Consider the following 17,500-nt stretch of genomic DNA (forward strand, 5'->3'; position numbering starts at 1 on the left):
CATCCGTGTGATTCCATATGATCGAATTTGACGTTATTGTAGGTTAAAACGAAAGAAAGCTGGAAATCTTAGGATTTGAGAAGAGAATTTGGGTGAATTCTCGATACGAACGCGAACAATACAATTCACAGTCGTGCAAATGCTGATTTATTTTATGAGTCAGGAAATACCAGGACAGAGAGAGAGCGAGCGAGCGAGAGAGAGAGAGAGAGAGAGAGAGAGAGAGAGAGAGAGAGAGAGAGAGAGAGAGGTTATAAACAATGCAGACATTTTGGAAGAGAAAGCTAACGAGTAAATTACCCAGCATGTATTCTGACGTTCCCGTCGTTCTAGTATTGTGTCGTTATTAACCGAGTAGTAAGTGACCCAGTCTAAGAGTTATGCGATAATTGTTATATTATTATCTGTATAACTATACTCCATTCAACTTGTATGAACGACCGAGTTGTAAAGGTTGATCCAGTACTCAGTGTACAACCGAGATCCGCTAATCTTAAACTGAATGCGTGCAAACTATGAGTTCCGATTAAGTCATTCAGCTTTTGGCGCTAATCTTAAGGTGGTAAGCTGGCTGAAGCGTTACCGCGCCAGGAAAATTCTTTAACCGGCATTTTTTCTGAATTAAAGTTCTGAGTTCAAATTTCGCTGAGGTCGATTTTACTTTTCATCTTTTCAGAATTGATAAAATTGAGTTTATGTGATCGATTTACCGGATCTATTTCAAAACGGGGGCACCAGTATTTTCTTAACGAAACACTAACGAAACACTTTGAAACTTGGAACACTGGTAGAATGTGTCATATAAAACATCTTTTACTCTTAGTCTTCTTAACAAAAAAACGTACATCGCAAGTTATTCCATGTTAAAGTTGTCGTATTTCTGTAATTTCAACCAATCACTGACGTCTATTCAGCTCAATAGAGTTACTGCTGGGCGGTCATAAAAATGTTATTCCCTGTGACATATTTCATCCGGTTTAATCGTAATTTATACGCATATATTGTTTATATAATAAATTACGCTGTGCGTATCTATGTGTGTAACAATTTTAGAGTTCGGATTCTAGAGTTAGGGTTAGGGTTAGGGGATTAATACGATATACACCGTTACAGCGCTAACTGTTTTCAACTGAATAGACGTCAGTGATTAGTAGAAATTATCGAAATAAGACAATTTTTTACATGAAATAAATTCGAATACAAACATTTTTTTCTGTTCTATAACACAAAATAGATAAGTATACGAAGTTTGAAAGTCTTTCCGTACCAAAAACACAACGTAAAACATTAATGAAAAATGTGGCCCCCGTTTTAAAATAGATCCAAATTCCTTAACCGGCATTTTTTCTGACTTAAAGTTCTGAGTTCAAATTTCGCTGAGGTCGACTTTACTTTTCATCTTTTCAGAATTGATAAAATTGAGTCGATGTGATCAATTTACCTCACACTCACAAAATTGCTGGCCTTGTGGCAAAATGTGAAACCAATCTTATAGTATTACCCTGCTCTGCTTTTGACTTTCATGAGACGACAACCTGTTTAAGGCTAGTTCAATACTCGGAGTCCAGTTTAAGGGTCCGATTAAGTCATTCAGGTTTTGGCGCTAATCTGAAGGTGGTAAGCTGGCCGAAGCGTTACCCTGCCAGGAAAATTCCTTAACCGGCATTTCTTTTGACTTAAAGTTCTGAGTTCATCCTTGTCGCGATGTTGGGGCTGAGAGCTGTGCCAGTGGAGTACAAGATCTTTGTAGGGACTCCTCCCTTGTTGGACAGGTCAAAAGATTGAGGCTTGACTAATATGGAGGGTTTAATTAGGAAAAAAGAAGAGTTGCAAAAGCATGAATGACAATTCAGAATCAACAGATCCTGTGAGAGAAAGGCCTTAAGACAGTTCAGAATCGAGGGCAGTGAAGAAAGGTCGTCGATGGCCTATGGTCCAAAGGCTTAAGTGAATAAGTAATACTCGGAGTACATCTAAAATCCTGTGTACTTTAAATTAAATTACAAGAATCAGATCGGAAGGAAATTGGTGAAAGAGGAGACTCTTAATTTTTGTCAGACGCTAATTAACATTCTGCTTCTCATTTTACAATTATTAAGCTCAATAATTATATTTCTCGTGCGTTTGCACGTGACAAAATACAAGCATCACATGCTCTGCGTATGACAACTGAATAGATGAATGGGTGACATATTTTCGAATATTTTTTCTGCGTGTGTTTGTGTGGGAAGAAAGACCAATAAAATTTCGATAATTAATCACATCTTTTTATTTTTATGAATATTTGTGCGTATCTATTTTTTTACTTCTTCTTTCGGTTGTTTGGATAATTGGTAGCGTGAAACTCAGAGCAACTATTCAAGAATATTTAGCTTATATAATTTAACTAATTCTTTCTAATCTTTTGGCACAAGACCTGGTTTTTGAGGGGAGTCGTTTACATCGACCGCAGGGTTCTACTGGTACCTATTTCATCGACTCATAAAAGGATGAAACGCAAGATCGACCTCGGTAGAATTTGAACTTTATACACAAAGACGGACGAAACGCCGTCTAGCATTTTGTCCGGTTTGCTAACGATTTCGCCAGCTCATCGCCTCAGAAATATTTCTAATAATGATTTCAAATGTTACCACAAAGCTAGAAAGTTCGGGTGGGGTGTGGTAAGTCAATTACACCGACCCCAGTACTCAACTGGTACTTATTTTTATCGACCCCGAAAGGATGAAAGACAAAGTCGACTTCGCTGGAGTTTGAACTTAGAACGTGAAGACGGACGAAATGCCGCTAAACATTTGTCTGCCTCCTGACAATTCTACCGGCTCACTGCCTGAGAAATATTTCTAATAAATTGCGTTGTTGATCAAATCTAGCATTTCCAAATAGAAACGCTGTCCGTCCGTCTGTCTCTCTGTCTGTATGCATGTGTGCATGAATATCTCTTTTATTAAAATATATATTCTGTTCTACTCTAGGTACAAGGCCTGAAAATTTTGGGGAGGGGGCCAGTCGATTAGATCGACCCCAGTATGTAACTGGTACATAATTTATCGACCCCGAAAGAATGAAAGCCAAAGTCGGACTAAAATATTTTGGAGATTAAGGAGTGCATATTTGTTGACATTTTTAATAAGCGAAGATTCTGACGTAAGCCGGTTGTCTCTTATCTTTCATCTTTCAAAGAAATGAATAAATTTGTCAAAAGATTTCTTGGAATTACTGACGTTTACGGAAATATGAACGTTCGAGGAATTTTGGGTCTAGTTATAAAGAATCTAGATGAGCTTGGCAGTTTTAAAAAAATGAGTTCAAATCCTGCTGAGGTCAACTTTGCATTTCATCATTTCGAGATGTCGGTACATTCCTCTTCTTCTTCTTCTTCTTGCATACTAGTTTTATATCAACTGGTACATACCTATTAATTGTTGATAGGGACACCATATTTCGTTTTGGGGTTAATGCACCTCTCCTTGAAAAATGCGTTCTTTCGAAAAACATTTTTCGGATCCCTACGTTTTAGATGTCGGAGATTACGAATAAGTAAAAAAAGATAATAAAAAATTTAAATGGGGTGGTGGTGGTGGTGGTACTAAGAGGTGTGGGGGTGAAATAAGAAAAACTTTTTTGCATATTCGTAATCTCGATATCTAAAACGTAGGGATACGAAAAACATTTAAAAAAAAAAATGCATTTTTCAAGGAGAGGTGCGAAACTACATTAGCCCCTTTGGGAAAGACTTTCTCCCGTCTCCCACACATTTTCTCGTAAATTTGTTTATTAAAAATTTTTTTTTTGCCAAAAGCCCCCGTTTTCGGATACAGAGGTTCCGGAAAATTGCTAAAAATCGGCAATGTGAAAATTTCCCCCCTCTCCCTTCCTCCCCAAACTCTTAAATTTTGTTTTTTTCTCCAACACTAACCCTAACCCCTAAAACCCTATCCTCCTAATCCTAACCATAAAACTAAAACCCTAACCGTAACTACAGAAATGTTTTGAAATTTTTGTCCGAATCATAATGTCCGTATTTTTCCGCATATTTAAAAAAAAAAAAATTCTTAAAAAAAATTTTATAAAAATTTTTGGAATTTTTTCTCAGAATCATAATCTCCGCATTTTTCTGCATATTTTGAAAAAAAAATTCTGAAAAAAGTAAAAAATGAAGGAAATGAGGGTGGGGGTGTTAATTTTTAAATGCCGATTTTTGCCAATCTTTTTGCAGATTCGTATTCCCCGTAGCCGAAAGTGGGGAGTGGGGTGTCGAAAAAATGTAAACAACGGTGTTTTTTGGGTGGGTAGACAACCATATAATATATTACCATGTATTTTAAAGGCTTCTAAGTCAGTTATGTGTCCTACGTGTGTTAGCAGTGCTATTAAGTCACTTTTAAAGTTATCTCTACTATAAAGAAATATTTTTCCACTTCTGTTACAGGTTGTGATACTGGATTTGGCCATGAACTGGCAGTGAAATTAGATCTGAAAGGCTTCTCTGTGTATGCTTGTTGTCTTTTTGCGAATGGAACTGGCGCTAACATGTTGCGAGAAAAGATGTCATCGAAGAGCAAAGTAATACAACTAGATGTTGTCAGTGATGAACAGTTACAAAAAGCCGTGAAAGATGTGAAGAGCGATCTTGGGCCTAACAGTGAGTACAAACACACATTCGGTCACGCAAATGTTTTTGTTTTTTTGTTTTTGGAAATTCTCGATTATTGAAATGAAAGCGTTTACATTTCTATATTTAAGAGATGAAGAATTATGTACATTATTTCCATTATTTACATTTGATGGATATTCGTCCTCAACTTGTTTGTTGTTAACATAACGTTTCGGCTGATATACCCTCCAGCCTTCATCAAATGTCTTGGAGAAATTTCAAACCTGGGTTCTCATTCCTAAGGTATTTTTCGATGTTGTTGTTATTATTATTATTATTATTATTATTATTATTATTATTATTATTATTATTATTATTATTATTATTATTATTCAGGTCACTGCTTGGAATCGAAGTCGGAATCTTGGGGTTAGTAGCCCGCGCTCTTAACCACTACGCCATATGCCCGTGGGCATATAATAATAATAATAATAATAATAATAATAATAATAATAATATCGAAAAATACCTTAGGAATGAGAACCCAGGTTCGAAATTTCCCCAAGACACCTGATGAAGGCTGGAGGGTATATGAGCCGAAACGTTGTGTTAACAACAAACAAGATGAGGACAAATATCCGTCAATTGTAAATAATGAAAGTGTTTGCCTGTCATATTAGTTTTGATCCCTTGTTTTGCGAATTCCGGATTAATTAAAGAGGTGCTTGGATATTATGATTAAATGGGTTATCTTTTTTGTGTTGCGTTGTCACGTGACAGAGAACGTATGGTAATGAGAGTGAGAACTGGGAGTGCCGAACTTTAGTCGAACAGATCGACCCCAGGACTTATTCTTTCAAAGCCTAGTACTTATTCTATCATTCACTTTTGCCGAACCGCTAAGTTACGGGGACGTAAACACTACAATATCGGTTGTCAAGCGAGGTAGACAAACACACACGCAAACCCATACACACACGCGCATATACACACGCACGCACGCACACACACACACACACACACACACACACACACACACACACACACACATATATATATATATATAGGATGGGATTCTTTCAGTTTCCGTCTATCAAGTCCACTCACAAGGCTTTGGTCAGCCCGAAGCTATAGTAGAAGACACTTGCCCAATGTGCTACGCAGTGGGACTGAACCCGGAACCATGTGGTCGGAAAGTAAGCTTCTTACCACGCAGCCACTTCTGCGCAGTCATGTCTTTTTGTGTTCAGAACTTAATCAAGAGAAGAGCGATAGTGTCCATAATTATTGCGGGTTCTCACAGAGTAAAGAGGCGGATGCCGTTGATGCTCGGCCTGAATAGCTGCAGGTATGGTGACCAGTTTTGCCAATCATCATTTTACGGTTGATGAAAGTAAGTACTCGTAAAGTACCTGGCTTGATTTAATGATCTATGAATTAGGTCTTAGAAGAGTTGAAGGACAGATCGAAAGTATTTTAAAGAATCCTCTGCAGAAAAGATCAAGGATAGATGCATAATGTTATTCTAGTTAACGGTCCCTTCTCTCATACTTTAACCTCTCATCGCCTTGCTGATACCTCCTCACGTCTATTTCATCCCTCTTTTCAGCCCAATCCTCGATTATTCCTACCTTCCCTTCTATAATATATGTTGCCATGTAGCTTCTCTACAACAAACACATGTTCAATTCTGGCTCCTTCTCATATTTTAGCCTCACATCCCTGCACAAAGCCGCTTTTCTCTGTAATGTATCCTCACTTAGTGGGGACAACAACCTTGCGAGCTGCAGCGCGATCACACTTGTGCTGGTGTCACGAAAAAAGCACACAGTAAAGTCTATGGAAATTGGTGTTTTGTATGTAGTGATGGTGTGTTGTCAGTATATAGTACATTTGGTATCAGTAAACAGCTTGGGATACCCGTCTCTTCGAGGTTAAATGGAATATGAATTAGTTCTGAAATAAATGCAATATTTATTGCAGCACAAGTGTTAGTTTATAACAGTAAAACACATACGGAGTAGCTGCGATCTAAATGCTTATGCGATCGTCCGGAATATAAAAGAGTATGGAGGTCTGTTGTAGTCCGTTGTAGTACTGCTTGAATATACAGTCGTGTAGACACACACACACACACACACACACCTCATGTAACGGGATGGCCTTTGATCCTGTGTTCATCCCTTCTTTTAGAGGTCATGTATTTATTCTGCAGGATGTCTAAAAGCCACTCTCACTAAGCAGGCTAAATATTTATGTATGTACATATGATATACATACATACATATTTACAAACACACACACACACACACACACACACACACACACACACACACACACACACACACACACACACACACACACACACACACACACACAATCATCATCATTATCATTTAACGTGTATACATGCTTCTAAATGTATGTATATATATAATTTCATCATTTATATTTATAAATATATGTATATATATATATATATCTGTATATTTCATCATTATATATATATATATATATATATATATATATGATGAAATATATAAATATATATATATATATATATATATATATATATATATATATATATATATATATATATCTATATTTCATCACACACACACACACACACACACACACACACACACACACACATATATATATATATATACGACGGGCTTCTTTCAGTTTCCGCCTACCAAATCCACTCACAAGGCTTTGGTTGGCCCGAGGCTATAGTAGAAGACACTTGCCCAAGATGCCACGCATTGGGACTGAACCCGGAATTGGTAAGCATGTAGTTGGTATGCAAGCTACTTACCATATAGCCAGTCCTTCATCATATATTTATATATATATATATATATATATATATATATATATATATATATATATATATATATATATATATATATATATATATAAAGTAGTTGTATACTGCCAACTTAACGTGACAGTCCCAATAAGGGAATATACTTATTGGGACTGTCACGTTAAGTTGGCAGTATACAACTACTTTATCGCATCACTACTGCTTAAGTCTCTCTGAGAGATTTAGAAGTTCATTATACATATATATATACACGTCTATACGTGTGTTCTTTATATTTATATATTTCATCACAGCGGAAATACTATGACACCATTGCTACATCAGTTAAGTATTAATTAGGATGGATTTAATTAAAAAGGCAATTATAATAATTGCTTCCAAATCAACATTTATTTTGTGAGTCGTATTAGTCGAATGCCAGTAAACTGCAACAATATACACAATCATGTTTTGAAGAACTAACGAAAGTACTTGAAGATCCTCTAAATATGCTGTCTTCTCGTGCAGGCGCTGCCGTGTAATTAAGAGACCAATTAGGCTGTTACATATTCCTGGCTTGGATCCTACATGCTAGCGTTTTTGAATACGTCTTATACAAGGAAGTCCCTTGTTGGAGAGACTACGTATTTTTGGGTCGTGCATTAATCCATAGATCGGTTTTCACCGTTGGTTTGGTGTGGAAGTTACCTCGATTCAGCTCTTACACGTCTGGCACATAATAATATGCTGTCATTACTGTTGTTTAGGGAGGCCTAGTCGTTATAGCAGCGGACTCGCGGTCGATGTATCGCGGGTTCGAATCTCAGACCGGGCGGTGTGTGTGTTTATGAGCGAAACACCTAAGCTCCACCAGCCTCCGGCAGAAGGTAATGGCGAACTTCTGCTGACTCTTTCGCCATAATTTTCTCTCACTCTTTCCTCCTGCATCTAGCAGCTCATCTGCAACGGACCGACGTCCCGTCCAGGTGGGGAACCTATACGCCAATGAAACCGGGAAACCCGCCTTATGAGCCAGGCATGGCTCGAGAAGGAACAAACAACTATTGTTTAGACCAAAATTCATCTGTGACTGAGATCTTTTGTCCAATACGTAATTCGTTTTAGTTATAACCACGCCGATCTTTTGTTTACACATAGTGTATGTATCCAGTACTTCGTTATTCGATGTATCCAGCTTATACTATTGTAGGACGTATTTCGAGGTAGCTTTGGCTGCTATTTCTGACAGATTGAGCAAATATATAGTGGATATATATTGTGCCTCCTCGCTGGCTCGTTGGTAGTAAGTTCGAATGACCAGGTGCAATGTCCAGATTCAAAACGCAGCCTAACTGAGAGGCATACGGATAGAGCATATGCAGAGGTGTTTAATAATTTCTCTTCACAAACTGTGTTCAAATCCCGCTAGGGTTGACTTTGCTGTTCATCATTCTAGAATTGACTAAATAAAAAACCAGTTAAATGTTGGGGTCGGTATCGATGAATGTCTTCTATCGACCACGCTCTGAGTTCAAATTCAGCCGAAGTGAAATTTGCCTTTCATACTTTCGAGGGATCGCTGAAAAAAAAAAAGTAGTAGTCGAACACTGGGGTCGATGTAATCGACTTGACCCTCTCCTCAGAAACTACTGACCTCCTACAAAAATTCGATAGCAATATTTAGTTACATCAAAGCGGCGAGTTAGCAACATCGTTAGCAGGCAAGACAAAATGCTAAGCGGTGTTTCTTCTGCCTCGATGTTCTGAGTTCAAATTCTGTCGAAGTCAACTTTGCCTTTCATTTCCTTGAAGATCAATGAAAAAATACCAGTTAAGCACTGGGTCGATGTAATCGACTAAACCACTCTCCCAAAATTTCAGGCCTTGTGCCTATAGTAGAAAGGATTATAACGCACGTGAATGAAACCTAGCTCCATTTACGAGATATTTGTAATGAAAGAAGGCTTCAATGGTCCAGTCCGTATTTTACTGCCTTTTTAAGGAAGAATAATGTCAGAAGTTTCTTGTGTACGCAGCTTTTAAATTTTTGTACTCTTCTCATTGAGATGATTTTAAGTGCAGCTTCCGTAATTGTATTCGATAGGCTTTTAACCGAATATAGAAAAACTATTTTCCATCCAGTGCGTAGGTTTTGACATCTAGAGCAAAGAGGATGTGTGTATACTTTCAGTATTTTTAATAAGGCTTTCATATCAAAACAATCTATTTTCGTTTCTCAAGTTCGCATCCTTTGCTGTCTATAATTATTCTATTAATAGCTGTACACAACCCGAAGGTAATGGTCTTAATTTAAACGATAAATGAAATGAAACTAAAATATACGAGACTATCCGTTTATTTTTAAAAATAGACGATTGATGTTTAAAAAACATTTTCAATGAACGATCTTGAAAAAGTAAAATAAAAATGGGTTCATTATTTGCTTTATTATTTATAAAAATTAAAGAGTCAGAGAGTAGGAAAATTGCAGAGAGATGATTATGCAACGACGGCCAGTTGACAGAGGTTTCCTCGTCCCTTCGTCACTCTTTTCTTCACTCCTTCTCTCAGTTCTTTTTGGAAACTCGAGTTACGAAATAAATATTCAATTTGAAGAGACCACATACTCAATATGTACAATATATGTAGATTGTGTTGTATATTCCCCTCCTCCTCGTTCACCATATGTATCAGTGTGTGATTGTGCGTGTGTGCATGTAACCCATTTCAAAGTCTGAGGACGTATAATTTTGTCTATTCTTCGGTTTTGTTGATGTTCTAAACCACGCTGACTGTCTGCCAACTCCATCAACTAAGATTCTCGTAACTCACCGCCATTTCTCCTGTCGTTATTCATATTATGTCTTCACACAGACTATGCACATTTTTTCTTATCCGGAATGTCACCCCTCGGGAATTTAGTCCCTGCTCCGGTTGTTGCAGCTTAGCTATATTTCGGTGCTCCTGTCGCGACCATCTCATTTGGTGTTATGTCAAGAACAACATTCTATAAAGCGTCCTTCGTTTTTTTTGTATGACAGAAAGGTGTGACAAGATGTAACATTGCTGCTTTTTTTTAACAAGGTGAGCAAGCATCTCGAGTTCTTTCTCGATGGCTCGTTTTTCTTTTGTTTGTAGCCAGAAAAATTATCTGATTTGCTTCGTTCTTTATAAACGCCTCATCAGAGATGTCTACTCGTTCCCGTTCACTTCCTGCACATGCGTTTTCTGCAGCTGTCATAAATGTATGGATGTGACACTCCGTCGGTTACGACGACGAGGGTTCCAGTTGATCCGATCAACAAAACAGTCTGCTCATGAAATTAACGTACAAGTGGCTGAGCACTCCACAGACACGTGTACTCTTAACGTAGTTCTCGGGGAGATTCAGCGTGACACAGTGTGACAAGGCTGACCCTTTGAATTACAGGCACAACAGAAACAGGAAGTAAGAGTGAGAGAAAGTTGTGAAAGAATACAGCAGGGTTCGCCACCATCCCCTGCCGGAACTTCTTGAAGCTTTAGGTGTTTTCACTCAATAAACACTCACAACGCCCGATCTGGGAATCGAAACCGTGATCCTACGACCACCAGACCACTGATCCTACGACTGTGATCCTACGACCACGAGGCCACTGGGCCATTGTGCCTCACGATGTATGTATGTATGTATGTATGTATGTATGTGTGTTTGTGTGCACGCGTTTGTGCATGTAATACCATTTAAATCTAAATCATACGCAAAATGACTAGTATTACAACTCCGTGTGTATTCCAATAGATACAAAGAGAAATTAAGAAGGACACGTACCGTAGCCTGAGTTTTATTTGGTTGGAGTCCCTAGCTTTTGAGGTCAGAGAGTATACAGAAGAAGCCAAGTAGAACAGATTTTAAATACGATATTTATATAAACTCCTATTTTGTTTTGCTTTACACACACACACACACACACACACACACACACACACACATACACACACACACACACACACACACACACACACAGAGGCGTGTATATTAAATGATATTTATCTCTCACTGAATAGAGTACGTTTTGTTGACCTTTCTAATAGTGGAGCAGTTATCTATCTATCTATCTATCTACCGACCGACCGACCGATCGGTAAAGGGTATCCATAGATAGATAGATAAATAGATTACTGTTCCAATAATAGCAGGATCAACAAAAAAATGTAATCTCTCCAGTGAGAGATGAATATAATTTAATATTCACAGTATTTAAATATAAGAGTTTCATGCTGTGGAGACACTAACTTTGCATATTCATATATCATGCCTTGTGTTTCGAAGCAATCCTTCAAGATTGAATACACATGACTGATTTTATATATATATATATGGTGTTTATTTTTCTCTTTTCTGTTTTTCTTTTCATTTCATTTCTGAAACCAAAATGCAGTGCTGTGGGCTCTTGTGAATAACGCTGGAATTGCTGAAATATCAGAAATTGAATGGTGTGCCGTGAGCCAGTTCCAGCATATCATGAACGTTAACGTAATGGGAATGGTTCGTGTGACGAAAGCTTTCTTGCCCTTACTTCGTGAATCAAAAGGCAGAGTGGTCAATGTGGCCAGTCTTGCAGGTAAGTAGAGGAATCTAATCATTTCCTCTTATTTCTCTTAAGTAGAGTCAAAGAAAAATCATGTATGTGGTTTCGCTCGACCTGTTAAAATCTACAGCTAAATGTCCTTCAAATCATATTTCTGTCTCGTAGTGAAAAAGTAAATGACACTGGATAATGCAGGTATCTATCTGCAAAAGATGGAATTATCTTGACTGGGAAATCTTTGACCATTGGTCTGCTTGATAAGAGCTAACTTAGGACTAAGCTGTAACTCTTCTGCAAATGACTCGATGCGATCTTATACTAGGTCCCTCGACATGCTAGAATTAGCGGTAAAATTTCTCCCAGTCATAAAAAGTAAAATTAGACCCCTTGTTTGTTATAAATCGACTAAGTCCACAAAGGAGCTCGGAAGCAATCGCCTGGTCTTCTAGAATTATCAACTAAGTCAATCATTATTAATCCTCTATCATCGTAGTTTTAGATATCATATACCTGAAATAAAGAAGTAACGTCGACTGTTGGAACAGTTTTGGTCATGAAGACACTTGATCATAACTGACCTGAAGCTAAACAACAACAACAACAACAACAACAAGAACGATACCAACAACAGCAGCAGCAGCAGCAGCAGCAGCAATAACTGAGATGTTCAGTCTGAAAACTGTTGCTTGTAATACGATATGAATGTTGATCTGCCACCCAAAAGAGTGACATTACGTTATCCTTCAACGTCATATTTTAGAACAGTATTACTTAGAAATGGCAGCTCCATGGTTAATAATAGTTAAGTTAATGCTAATATATTTAGTGCAGCAGTAAAAAGTTAATAACAAATAATTAAGCGTTGAGAAAAAGACGCAATAAGTCAATGACTGGTGTTATTTTAATTATTTCTGCAGTTATGTGAGTCAACTCTGGTCATTTTCTTCATCTTGTTAAACCTCTTCAGTGAAGCTTAAATTCTAATTAGAGTAAAGTCTGATATTTTTCGTTCAAATAAAAACGAAATACTCAGGAATTGTCTTTTGCACTTGCCAGAATAACTAAAATAATATCAACCAGAGACTAAAATAGTCTTTTTCTCAACGCACAGTTCTTCTTCACATAAGTATTTCTAATGAGCTCTTCAATATTTGCTTCCTGAACTGTCTTCATAACTTCCGCATAGTAGCCATTTTGTTGCCTCTATACCATAGCGTTAAGTCTCAAGTAATCGCGCTTTATTTAATTGTTAATACCTTAATCAGAGGAAGAAGGCCAACACACGTTACTGATTTGGAGGACCTCCAAAACTGGTGAATCAAAGAGGATGTTGTCCTTACACTGGAGACTTTTCTCGAATTCTTACGTCAGAATAAATTCCGTTAAATGTTATCCATGGGCCAAGTGGTGGCATGAAACGGGTCAACGGATTAAATCTAGCACCCAGGAATAGAAACAGCTTGGTCGCTCTGAACACGTTCTGTTTATCAAATTTTATTCAGAAGACATCTTTTGGTTCAAGTTTTTTGTCGATAACACTTTACTAAGGTGTTGCATTGTGGGACTGAAAGTAAAACTAAAACCATATAATCAGACAATGAAGGAACAGAGAGAAAACTATTGTAGTTTAGAAATATCTATTACTTTTAATTATGTAATTTATTGTTGTATTTTATTTAACAACAGGTCGATTCACGCTGCCAGCATTCTCGGCGTACTCTATGTCCAAAGTTGCATGCATTGCCTTCTCAGATGGATTGCGACAAGAGATGAACAAATTTGAAATTAAAGTTATAACCGTTGAGCCAGGACTATACAAGTACGTATAAACTTATGAACCATTTGAAAGGAGGGGAATGAATAAATTCAGAAATAATTATAAATACCTTTATAATTCAATGATTTCACTGTTGAAGAAACATGATAGCCATTTCAAACTGTCACATTTAGCATTATATTTGATTTTGATTAATTTTCTGATAATGTTTGAGGTTTCCTAAGGCAGTGAGCTGGCAGAATTGTTAAGTACGCAGGGCAAAATGCTTAGCAATATTTCGTCCGTCGTTACGTTCTGAGTTCAAGTTCCGCTGAGGCCGACTTTATTTTTCATCCTTTGGGAGACGATAAAATAGGTACCAGCTGAGCACAGGGGATGATGTAATCGACTTACACCCCTAACCTCCCCCTAAAATTGCTAGCCTTATCCCAAAGTTTGAAACCTATATTCGAGGTGGCCCTTCTTCAGGAATGTGCTTTCATACTTGAAGTCATGAAAACCATTTGACGCACACGAGTGACAGAGGAACAACGTGACATTAACAGCATAATACGGTCTTGTGGGCGGAGATGGACACATGGCACTCTGCTCAAAACAAATGTGTGCAGCTTTTCTATGGCACTTTGCCCAACTGTTCGGGGCGTATAGTGTGGTGGATATAGCGGTAAGTTTTACAACCTACCTCGATTGCTTTCCTTGGCTGTCTACTGGGGTTATGAATGAAATACAGGAACGTTGGCTGGCTGCGTACAGTAGTCACCTGAGTTGGATGGTTTGCTTGAATGGTTTGCCCTTACTAGCCTTACTTTCATATGCCAGAAATTGTTCGGTGATCGTTTGGTAAACGTCTACTTCATTTGGCAGTAAACGAAAAAAAAATCCTAGCCATGTGAGCTGTGGTGTAGTAGTGTTGTTCAGAAAGGACCTGAACAAGGGAGACAACTTTGATAATATTATGCCCATAACTGTTAAATGCAGAGTTCCAGAAATTTTCAAGGAAGGTGTCGATCAAAACTTGTCATTGATGGTCTTGTCAGTAATTCGCAGATAAGACATCCCAAACAGGTCTATCCATGACAACCTCTACCCCTCATGCAGTACATTATAAGAACGTTGGTAAAGAGCTCGACATGGGCAGGGCCCCGATCAATTTACATCTATCGAAAGCCTTCGATAGGGTTGACTATCAATACTTGGCTGCTCCCTTCAAGGTTCTAGTTTCGGGCACACCTTCAGAAGCTCACTGCTATGTACAGCGACATTTGCTCGGTGGTCAGAGTAAATGGTCAACTGTCGGAAACGTTCAGCATCATGCATTCAGTCCGTCAGGGATGTACCATCTCTTCCATTTTGTACGTACTGACTCTTGAGCCATTTACGTCAGGAAATTAAGGTTTCTAGGGGCATTCCGTAAGAACTAAGATGCAGAAGATCCGTGTTTGCATATACAGATGACGTCACCGCAGGGGTGTCGGACACCAGACACATCGAGGTGACAGGCACTGCTCTAAGGAAATACAAGGTGGTAACAGACAGAAACATTAACCAGGAGAATTGTTTGGACTTGCAGCTCGGCACCTGCATATGCAGGTACATGTCGTCGAACAGCGCTGCATAGGGCTAGACGGACAAACCGGTTATATTTTTAGGGGTTTGTTTTGGTCTAGATCTCCCGGTGTTTAGCGATATTTCGTCTGTCTTTGCGTTCTGAGTTCAATTTCCACCGAGGTCGACTTTGCCTTTCATCTTTCAGGAGTCGATAAGTTAAGTATAAGTGAAACACTGGGGTCAGCAAAATCGACTAGTCCCTTCCTATAAAATTTCAGGCCTTGTGCCTTTAATTGAAAGGATTATTATGATTGATTGAGAGAGCAGTGCATGCCATCAAAGTGACACTGGGGTAAAATGTACGAAGCCCAGTATACCCATCATGATTACTCGTCTGATGCACATGCATCACAACCATATGTGCGTGACATGGTGACGCATCACGATAAACAGGGCATGACCTTGCAGGTGAAGCCCAGTTAGAATTTTCTTCATGTTGAGTAGCCCATTCAGCTCAAATGATCCTTGAATAAAGTATGTTTAAGGATGTTGAACGATGTGTTGTCTTTTCTGTATTTTATGTAGTTTGTTCTTAGTGCTTGCACTTGGGCAGCACATATTAGAGACTCCGTTTCCGGTTTTAAATCTCTTTTAGTCATCCACAGCTATATTTTTTCTCTGTCTGTCTTATCTTCAGCATCCCTATGAAATTGACCATGCATTGTTTTCTTTACCCACCTATTTTCAGTTTCATTCGTTTTCAATTGCTTATACAGTGCTTTATCTTTGCAATCTTTCATCCTACACAAGCCCGACCTTCTTAATTATTATTATTATTATTATTATTATTATTAACTTTGCAGAACTCCAATTGTAAACGAAGACAGCATTGAAGATAAGAACAGGAAGTGCTGGGCTGAGACACCAAAAGACATCACCGACGTGTATGGCGAAGAATATTTCGACAGTTTCATAAAATCGATTAAGACGCATTTGAAGCGAGCCCGTAGCAATGTCAGCGAAGTGGTTGAGATGATGGCTGAAGCTGTGTGTATAGAGAGACCAAAGATACGCTACGTTCCTTACTGGCTAGCCAATATACGTGCAAATATTCTCATGTTGCTTCCGAGTCAAGTAAAAGACTGGATCTTTGGTCTGAGAGCGTGTAAAGTACTGCCTACTGGATCTGCTAAAATACATTCCGCACACATTCACAGTTGAATTACACACAGCATACAAGTTTATGGATAGGCATTTGTACATAATCAGACAGCATTTTAAATATATCCTCATTTAAACAGATAACTAAATACTTACACACAAACAAACGCACATATGTATCTACATACATGTAAGCATGTATGTGTGTATATGTGTGTCTTATATATATATATATATATATATATATATATATGTGTGTGTATGTATGTTTTCAATTTTTTTTTTTCATATTATGGATGAAGTCTGGATTTTGGGTTAAAAAAAAAAGTTAAAATGTAGTATTTACATGAATCTGCTTCTATCCAATCTACCTAAAATAGGTACTTATTTGTGTGAATTCGACACAGAAAGACATGGCTTCAGTGGGAGAACTATCTTACTGCTGCCCGCGCCGTTTAAGCACCGCCATCTGGACCACGGAGGGATGCAGCTATTGAAGCCAAATGCCTAATGATCTCTTCACATTTGTTTTCTTTTTACTTAATTGGTTTATACACAAGCTTGACATCAGCTCTATCACTTCTACCTATTTGAAAAGACATGGTGTTCCTTGGAGAATGGGTATATATAAATACATACATATATATATATTTATGTATTATGTATATATTTATATTAATGTATTATATATATTTATATATATGTATTACATATATGTATGTATATATACTGTATATGTATTTGTATATATATATATATATATGTGTGTGTGTGTGTGTGTGTGTGTGTGTGTGTGTGTATACGTATGTGCATATAAAGTAAACGGCTTATAAATATTTGCTTATTCGTATATATAATATGTGTGTATCAATATATGTGCTTGCATGAATGCATGTATGTATGCATGAATATAGATATACGTATGAATATGTAGATATAAGTACAGATATATTACTATATATATTAGCGTATGTATACATACATACATACATACATACATACATATATATCATATATATATCGTTTTTCATATATAT

General features: G+C 37.6%; 1 protein-coding gene across 1 annotated transcript in view; it reads left to right on the forward strand.

Annotated features, from left to right (window-relative positions):
- Positions 1-16,790, forward strand: part of LOC106877297 (short-chain dehydrogenase/reductase family 9C member 7) — a 27,568-nt gene extending 10,778 nt beyond the window's left edge. Inside the window, exons 2-5 of the mRNA XM_014926166.3 lie at positions 4,433-4,645; positions 11,828-12,010; positions 13,664-13,796; positions 16,166-16,790. Coding sequence (XP_014781652.1) covers positions 4,433-4,645; positions 11,828-12,010; positions 13,664-13,796; positions 16,166-16,523 — 887 coding nt within the window. The 3' untranslated portion in view covers positions 16,524-16,790. The remainder of the gene's footprint in view (positions 1-4,432; positions 4,646-11,827; positions 12,011-13,663; positions 13,797-16,165) is intronic.
- The last annotated feature ends 710 nt before the right edge of the window (positions 16,791-17,500 follow it).

Source organism: Octopus bimaculoides, chromosome 5, assembly GCF_046866305.1.
Source record: "Octopus bimaculoides isolate indiv1 chromosome 5, ASM4686630v1, whole genome shotgun sequence".
Lineage (NCBI taxonomy): Eukaryota > Metazoa > Mollusca > Cephalopoda > Octopoda > Octopodidae > Octopus > Octopus bimaculoides.